Raw genomic sequence first — 9,521 nt, 5'->3', positions numbered from 1 at the left:
GGGAAGTGGGGGGGGGTATGGGGGACTTTTGGGATAGCATTGGAAATGTAATTGAGGAAAATACGTAATAAAAAATAAATAAATAAATAAATATTAGCCAAATCTCAATAAAACAACAACTCTGAAACATTTACAACTATGAATTAGGGTAGGGACGTGGCTTAGCAATAGAGTACTTGCCAACATGTACAAGACCTTGAGCTCTGGCCCCAAGACTGAAGAAAAAAGTGGAGGAAATATTCAGCAATAAAAAGAAAATCAACATATAAATAAAAATACTGTGAGAATTAAAAATATTCCTTTGAGAATCCAAATCCCTCTAACTCACTTGGGTTTAAGTACAGAAAAGTCAACAGCTCCAGAAATCTTCAAAGAATACAGAGAAACACTCTAACAACAGGTACACATCTACATCAAAACATATGCATACAAAGTTCTAAACAAATGATCCTTTAAAGTAGGTCTTACTTCCACCTCCAGGCCCAGGCATTATAAATGATTACATAAAGAGGCCAAGGTCAGTGAAGCACTTGCCAAAAAAGCATGAGAAACTCAGTTCAAACCCACATAAAACCAGAAGCTGTAGTATGCTCATCTTTAATACCACAATCCTATTTGTTGTTTATAAAGACTGGGTCTGGAAAGAATTAGGAAACAATTTTTTAGAAATCCTATCTATGTTAAAAATTTTTTTTTACCTACAGAATTCCTTTTACGTACCTGTCAGCCATGGCTTTCCACTTGAAAAGCAAATTACTTGAACAATCATTGATGGGCAGGCCCAATCTCTCTTGAAAATATTTAACCACACCTTGCTCCTCCAAAAGGAGAGGCACTCGGTAGATGGAAGAAACATCATGTATACAGATGACCTGATCAATGATAATAAAACATTTTCCTTAATACACCATTGGAATAAAACAAAACTCAAGAAACTCTTTATACTGAAATAAGAAAACCAATGGGGAGGCCTGGTGGGGTAGAGGGGTAGGGTGGGAACATCCTCTTTGGAGGGGCGGGGATGAGGAACAGTCAGAAGGCAGACCAGGATGGGGATAACGACTGGACTGTAAAAAAAAAAAGATTAAAGATAATTTTTTAAATTAATTTAAAATTCTGAAAAAAGCTATACTTTGGGATACAGGCCTAATTCCAGCTTCATAGAAAGCTGAGGCAAGAAGACCATAATAAATTCAAGAGCCAGCTCAGTTGTATAGCAAGGCACAATTTTAGAAAAAAGAAAGGGATGGTTTGGGGAAAGGGGGAGGGAGGAGAGAGAGAAAGAGAGAGAAAGAGAGAGAGAGAGAGAGTTCAGTTTTAACTTTCAGCTTTCTACAACCTACAATCTACAGTCACCTAGGGAGAATCTCAGCTAAGAACTATCTAGATCAAATTGGCCTCTGAGCATGTCTGTTAGGGATTTTTTTTTTTAAGACGAAATCTCACTACACAGCCCTGACTGGCTTGGAAATCAGTATGGAGACAAGGGCTAACCCCAAATTCACAGAGATCCACCTGCCTCTGCCTACTGAGTGCTGGGATTAGAGACATGTGCCACCAGATTTGGCTTGGAATTTCTTAATTTCATTAACTGAAACAGGAAGATCTAGCCTAAAACTGGGTGGCACTCACTCTTCTGGGTTTGGATACTAGACCATATAAAAGAAGAGAAAGTAGCTGGGCAGTGGTGGTGCACGCCTTTAATGCCAGCACTTGGGAGGGACCAGGCACACACACGGTACACATCTGTATATCCAAACAAAACAGGCCAACATATAAAATAAACACCTGGAGAAGCCAGGTGTGGTGACATACACTTTTAGTCCCAGCGTGCAGGAGGCAGAAGTAGGTCCAGGTCTGGTTCAAGGGCAGCCAGAGTTAATGAAATCCTGCTTGGTTTATTTGGGTTTTGGTTCTGGTTTTTTAAATACCTCTAGAGAGCAGGGTAGCACAAACTTCTAATCCCAGCATTTGGGAGGCAGAAGCAAAAGGATCAAGGCCAGTATCCATTATATAGGTCAGTCTAGCCTACTCAGACCCTCTTTTAAAGCAGCCAGAAAGGGGAAGCCTATGAGAGCAGCTCAGCAATTAAAGCCTGGTAACCTGAGTTCAATCCCTGGAATCCACAGGGCGGAAAGAGGACCTCTGACTACACACATACTGTGGCATACTCAACACACACAGAGGCACGCACACACAAACATACATATATGTAAAAATATGAAAACAAGCTGGAAAGCAAGGCTCAGGGGAACCTCCCACTAACTGGATAGACTGAGCTATGAGGAAAAAGACACCCTGAGCCAATAAGAACAAAAGCTCCCCGGTTTAGAACCCTCCCAGACCATTTGCACCCCTTATAATTAAGTAGGACTTGCCCACAGGGCACTTGGCTGAGTCCTCTGGGTCACATCGTAACTATCAAACTTGAGAAGACTATGCAAACGTCCAAACAAGGATAGTGCCTCAAGGGTACCGGAAACGTATGACGGGTATCTGAAAGGAGGGTAGGGATTGGGCCCTTAAGCCTGTGGAGTTCCATACTCTGGGGAGTCAGTGTCAGAACTCTGTATAATGCTAGGTGTAGTGGTCCAAGCACGTAATCCACACACTTGGAAAGCAGAGGCAAGAGGATCAAGAACTCAATGTCAGCCTTGGCTACATAAGACATCCGTGCATGTGTGTGTGTTTGTGTATGTGTGTGTTTATGTGTGTGTGTGTGTGTGTGTTCGTATGTTAGTGTCTTCTTGGTAAAAACCTTGGCACCAAGCCTGGTAACCTGAGTTGGCTCCTTGACACGGGCACCATTGCACAAGTGCACCCAACACACACTTTGGAGCACAAACAAAAATTTAAAAAAAAAAATTGAAAGCTGGGTGAAATTCCAGCATTTGGAGGCTCTTAAGGCAGAAAGATCAGAAACTCAAGGTCACACTCCTCTAGGTAACAAGGTGGAGACCAGCCAGGAACACATAAAACTGTCTCAAAATGAAATGTTTTAAGTAGTGAACTGACATAGCTTACGTGACTGCCTAGTGTGGTGGCCAAAGCACCGAGCTTAGATGAGCCTTGGCTTGTCCAGGTGTGTATGAGATTGTTGTCCCTGCTGCTAGAGTTGCTTTCACCTGCTATCTGCCACCTCGCTCCCTGGTCCCTTCTCTTGGGTAAATTTACAAGGGCACATTGACCAGAGGGAAATTAATCACACCTGCCAAAGACTACCTGTAAACCCTGGGCGTTTTTCACTTAACCCAATGGCTTTCTAACTCTCAAGTGCATGAGAGAGGTTACTTGTAGACATTTAAGGATCTGCCAAGTCCGAAATAAACACCAAAAAGGTTCTGCCAACTCTGGGTCCGCTTTTCCCAACCCCACAGCTATGAAGCCAAGAGTTCTTCATGGGTTTAACTATCGCTATTCAGACTACAGTAATCCCTGTGCGTGTACCAGAGCAGTTCCAAGCTGCAAGGTGTCATCAATATTTGGCTCCATCCCAGTTACTAATCAAAGCTAAATCTCGGGGGAAGGGGTAGCTAACAACACCAGCACCACCCACCCACCCCCAAAAAGTGGCAGACAGGGTGGTAGAGTTCTATAATCTCAGCACTCTTGTGAAGTTGAGGCAAGAGAATCAGTGACACCCATACTCAAAAATAAATAAAAATAAAAAAATAAACCTTACCTAAATCCCAGGCAAAGCATGTTGTCAGTCGCCTGTTAGATCAGCACTCAGGAGACTGAGGCAGGAGAATCATGAGATTGAGGCCACCCTGGTTTAGACTACAATGACCTTGTCTCAAAAAAAAAAAAAAAAAAAAAAAGGCTCAATAGCTGTGGCTCTTCCAGAGAACCCAAATTTGGTTCCTAGGACCTGAATGGAAGCTCACAACTATTTGTAACTCCGGTCTCAGAAGATTTCACACCCTCTTCTGGCCATGCTGGGCACCAGGCATGCATATGGTGTACACACATGCATGCAAACATGCATTCATATGCATTTAAAAAAAAACCCACTACATCTATCTGCACCTGGTAACTTCCACAAGTAGAAAGCATGGAGTTGTTTACTCACTCAGCATCACAAAGCTGGGACCCACACCATGGGAGGCAGCAGCTGGAGGATCAGGAGTTCAAAGTCAGCCTCAGTTACATAGAGAGCTTGAGGCCAGACTGAGCTACAGGAAACCTTGTTTCAAAGAAAAGCAAAAGCAAAGCAAGACTGGCTCCCTGGGGCTGAAGAGACAGCTCAGCAGTTAACAGTATACAAGCTGTTACAGAGGAGCTGACATCCAGTTCCACTCAGATGGCTCAAAACCACCTGTAACTCAGCTCTGGGAGATCTGACATCCACAACCCACAACCACACCTGTACTCACTTGTACACACATACATATAACTTACAACAGAGAGAAATCCTCAAAATACGAAACCTGGAGCGCATGTACAGGCCTTAGGCTCTACAGTGGCCACGGCTGGAACTCTATCTCCCTTCTCTGAGCTCTCAGCAAGCCAATGTAAAATGCTTTAGTTCCCAGTCTGGAAACAAGGCTGGATTTGCTTAATTCACATGCAAAGCACTGAGGCTGAGAACAGAGAGGGAGGGAGGAAAGAAGGGAGGGAAGAAGGGAAGAAGGGAAGGAGGGAGGAAGAGTAGGAGGGAGGGAAGGAGAGGGAGAGAGGGAGAGGGCAAAAGATCACTTCTTTTCAAACAATTCAAGCTTAGAAGCCTGAAGCAGGGGGCTCTCTATCAGCCCATTACCCAAGCACAGGTACCCCATTAAGCAGCTGTGAGACTGTAGAACTCAAAGCTCACATGAAGAGTTTCTAACAAGCCTCGCCCTGGTCCCGAGATCCTGTCACACCACTCTATAAACTGGAGCCAGCTTCAGCCACTCACATACATACCCTAGTCTTTTGGGGAACAAGAACTAGAAAGAAAAGAGAAATGTAAATGTCAGAATACCCAGGGTTGAAAGTCCTGCAGAACAGAGAATGAGAGCCTACATTATGGTAATTTCTGGAGCAATGAAAGCAGCTGGGCCACTTATACGATCCGAAAATATAGCTTGAATGCCAGCATTCTTGCGTGGTTTAAGGTGTGTTAAGCTGTAACAAGAGAGAAATGAATGAAAGCAGTATGTGTTCCAGCAAAACACAGGACAAGAAAAAAAAATGCCAGAGGTAGCACAGAGCTCTCTTCTCAACAAGTTTCATTGAGCTAAAAAGCTCACCCTGAGCTGCAAGCGGAGGCACATGGGATGTAGAAGAATCAGAAATTCAAGGTCAACCTGGACTACCTGAGACCCTGTGACTTAGTGAGTGAAAGCGCTTGTCACATATCCTCACAACCTGATTTTGATCTCTAGAGCCAACAGAAAGGTAGGAGAGAATGGATTCTATCAACAAAGTTGTCCTCTGACCTCCACACATTCATGGCAGAAGCCCTCTCAGACACACACACAGAGAGAGAGAGAGAGAGAGAGCGAGAGAGAGAGAGAGAGAGAGAGAGAGAGAGAGGATATTTTAATCTAAAGAACACCAAGCACCAACCTGTTCAGGGTTCACGTGACAAAACATAGAAATCTTCTCCTTCACAGCCATCTCAATGGGTGTTGAACTGCGGCAGACGATCTGTGAAAGCCAGTTCGGCATGGATTAGCAAATGGGAACAGGCCTGATCAAATTCATTGTTAGAAAGACATTATACATTATATCATTTTCCTACAAGAGACTAGACTAAGGATGCACTTGTTTACTGTGGGCATTCCTCTGTACCATGAGAAATTGGTCTGACCACTAGGCATAAGCATGTGTCAATCGAAACCTACCAGAAATAGTTCAAACCATCACAATGTCTCTGGCAAACAGTTAAAGCTCTAAGGGGCTGTTTCATTAAATAGAAGGAGAGGTGGACCGGGAGTTGGCAAACTTTCACTAGAGAGCCACACAGGAAACATTTTAGCTTTCCAGGTAAGGCAATGAGGGTCCTGCTAAGGTTTGTGCCAAAACAGCTTCAGACTACACGTTAGTGAATGAGTAACTGTGTCCATAAATTCTTTCTTGTTTAGTTGGTTGGGTTTTTTTGGTTTTGGTTTCTCAAGACAGGGTTTTTCCGTGTAGCCCTGGCTGTCCTGGAACTAGCTCTGTAGACCTGGCTGGCCTCCAACTCACAGACACCCACCCATCTCTGCCTCCTGATTACTGGGATTAAAGGTATGCGCCAACAGTGCCCGGCAATAAATTCTTATTTATAAAAATAGGCAGCTGCTTTATGAACCCCTATTCACCTCCCCCTGATAAGCTGATGGCTGGAACTGGATCACCTGTTATAGGAACACATCACTGCTTCTTAGACTAAAACTCAGAGCAAAGAGAGCCAGGCCTTGAAGGGTCACAGGAAAATCCCAAGGTGTCACATTCACTCTGAAGGAGCCAGGAACCTTATAAATGACAGGGCATTGCATCTGGCCTGCTACCAATGGAGACAATTTAAGGCTAAAGAAATCATCTTTTCTTGGCTGCCAGACACACAAAAAAAAGTTTACTGTCACTTGAGAGGGACAAATAATTCAGATGTGTAGTTAAAGATTAAGGTGCTAGGAGCAGAGCTCAAAAGCAAAAATCCATGCTTATGTATGTGCAAAGCTCTGGACTCCATCCCCAGAACCAAAACCAAAAGAAGGAAATAAGCCGTTGTTAGTGGGTCATGTAGCTCGTGATATAGAGACCCTTAAAGCCAAACTTACCCCACTGGGTTTAACTCACCAGATCCGGAGACAAGCCCAACCCTCTCAGCGCACGGACACTGTTTTGTGTGGGCTTGGTTTTTTGTTCTCCAGTAGCACTGGGCTAAAAAGAAAGGAGTGCCCATTACTATCAGCGGACAGCTAATTCATGGCTCTTGGATTTCAAATGTCGCTCCCACAACATATCAGAGGAAAACCGATCAAAGTTACTACCCACGTACTGGGGAAAAAAACCCACCTGTGGCACAAGGCTGACATGAATATTATAGAAATTCTCTCTCTTGGCTTTAAACTGGAACTGTCGGAATGCTTCCACAAATGCCATTCCTTCAATGTCTCCAATGGTGCCTCCCAGCTGAGGGAGGAAAACAAGAATAAGACACAAATGACCTACCAAACATCTCCCACAGCACACAAATCAATGGAATTTGCTTGTTTTTTTTTTTAAGTCAAGTAATTTTTTTCCTAGCTGACCTGGAACGCCCTATATAGACCAGGATGGTCTCTGAAGTCACAGAGATCTCACTACCTCTGACAGGGAGTGCTGGGATTAAAGGCATAGACCACAACAAGCAGCTAAATTAAGTAATTAATTACTTTGTGAGTTTCACACTGTAGCCCAGGGTAGCCTGGATTGCTACATAACCCAAGCTGGCTTTGAACATGTAACATGAGCCACCTCACGTGGCTTAGAAATAATTTTGTTTTGTTTTGTTTTGATTTTTTGGAGATAAGGTTTCTATGTGTAATCCTGGCGGTACTGGAACTCCTTGCTCTGTAAACCAGGCTGGCCTCGAACTCCGAGATCTTCTTACCTTTGCCCCCTGAGTGCTGTAATTAAAGGTATGCACCACCATCCCCAGCATTAGAAATAATTTTAATAAACTGAGGATAAGAACTGAAATTTAATATTTTTACAAGAGCAGAAATCTATAAATGCTTAAAATCATTAAATTATGCACTTAAAGTGAATGAAATTTTATGACACTAAGTTAAACTTCAATAAAACTATTAATAAAACAGCCTGGTCTGGTGAGACCTCTCTAATCCCAGCACTGGGAAGACTGAGGCAGAAGTATCACAAGTTCAAGACTGCCTGGAGTACATATATCCTACCCTCCACCCCCAAAAACATAGAAAAAGAAAGACCAAAGTAGGGTGACAACAAGAAGCTGAGGCAGGACTGCCTTGAGTTTGAGGCCATCTGGACTTCATTGTGAGTTCCAGGCCACCTTGGGTTACAGTGAGACGGTCTCAAAAGAGGAAAGAAAGAGGCTGAAGAGATGGAGAGATAAAAGGCGCTGGCTGTTCTTCCAGAGGATCTGGGTTCAACTCACAGCACACACACGGCTGTTCACCAGTGCATGGTAATACCAGCCCCAGGGGTTGCCCACTTCTGGCTTCTGAAGTCACTACATGGACATGGTACAGACACACATACAGGAAACACACACACATACACACACACACATACATACACACACACACACACATTTAAAAAGTAAAATAAATTTTAAAAATTAAAAAAGGAGAGTATTAGCCAGACAGGTTGGTCCACGCCTTTAATCCCAGCACTTGGGAGGCAGAGGCAGGTGGGTTTCTGAGTTTGAGGCCAGTCTGGTCTATAGAGAAGTCCAGGACAGCCAGGGCTACACAAAGAAACTCTGTCTCCAAAAACCAAAAGGAAAAAAAAAAAGAGGGGAGTATTAGGACCTAGGTAAAATATTAAGGCCTATATTGTATGTTAAGGCCACTATAAGGTAGCTTTCTCATGTTTCTGCTGTTACTAGGAAACTTCTTTTTTTTAAAGACTTATTTATTTATTATACATAAGTACACTGTAGCTGTCTTCAGACACCCCAGAAGAGGGCATCTGATCTCACTGCAGATGGTTGTGAGCCACCATGCGGTTGCTGGGATTTGAACTGAAGACCTTCAGAAGAGCAGTCAGTGCTCTTACCAGCTGAGCCATCTCTCCAGCCCCACTAGGAAACTTCTAATGTCAAGATTGATTACATATTCTGTTATGTTCTGTGCCCTTGAAAACCAATCATGATAGAAGTCAGTAGAACTGCTTTGTATATTGTATTCACAATAAGCTTGGACCGAACCAACCAGCCAACAGCACTTCCTGCATCTATGTATAAACCTTATGGTATCTGCCTTTATAAGCTGCCCCTGGGCCCCAACATAAGAGAGACACCTGCACCAACCCAAGAAACTATTTGGAATAAGACTTCCATTTTGAGTAATGGTCAAGTAGAGGTTAAGTTCCCATGACCTCCCTGGGAACTGGCATCCTACTAACAAAGAGAGACATCTGCGTGGGTAACTGGCATCCTGGTTGGCAAGGCAAGTCCCCTGCCACAGCTGAATACCTCAACAACAGGAACAAGATAAATGCACAACAAAGCCATGTTCCTAAGAAAATTCTCTATCCCTAAATCCTAATTGGTGAAATAACTTGGCATAGATGTTTGTGGGTTTGGGGCTTAAAAACCCTGAAGGATCTTTACTTACCCAAGATCAAGGTTCAGTTCCTGTCTTAGTCAGGGTTTCTATTCCTGCACAAACATCATGACTAAGAAGGAAGTTGGGGAGGAAAGGGTTTATTCAGCTTACACTTCCATACTGCTGTTCATCTCCAAAGGAAGTCAGGACTGGAACTCAAGCAGGGCAGGAAGCAGGAGCTGATGCAGAGGCCATGGAGGGATGTTCTTTACTGGCTTGCTTCCCCTGGCTTGCTCAGCCTGCTCTCTTATAGAACCAAGACTA

The 9,521-nt window shown here is 43.6% G+C and overlaps 1 protein-coding gene across 12 annotated transcripts in view; it reads right to left on the bottom strand.

Annotated features, from left to right (window-relative positions):
- The window catches only part of Ctps2 (CTP synthase 2), a 133,841-nt gene that overhangs the window by 106,473 nt on the left and 17,847 nt on the right, over positions 1 to 9,521 (bottom strand). For all 12 annotated transcript variants that reach the window (XM_021152651.2, XM_029473358.1, XM_021152653.1 and 9 more), the window contains 4 exons: positions 6,985 to 7,101; positions 6,766 to 6,849; positions 5,551 to 5,631; positions 721 to 872 (listed from right to left, as the gene is read on the bottom strand). In XM_021152651.2, coding sequence (XP_021008310.1) covers positions 721 to 872; positions 5,551 to 5,631; positions 6,766 to 6,849; positions 6,985 to 7,101 — 434 coding nt within the window. The remainder of the gene's footprint in view (positions 1 to 720; positions 873 to 5,550; positions 5,632 to 6,765; positions 6,850 to 6,984; positions 7,102 to 9,521) is intronic.

The sequence above is a fragment of the Mus caroli genome, chromosome X (assembly GCF_900094665.2).
Source record: "Mus caroli chromosome X, CAROLI_EIJ_v1.1, whole genome shotgun sequence".
In the NCBI taxonomy this organism is placed as follows: Eukaryota; Metazoa; Chordata; class Mammalia; order Rodentia; family Muridae; genus Mus; species Mus caroli.
This window is presented reverse-complemented; position numbering and strand designations above follow the sequence as displayed.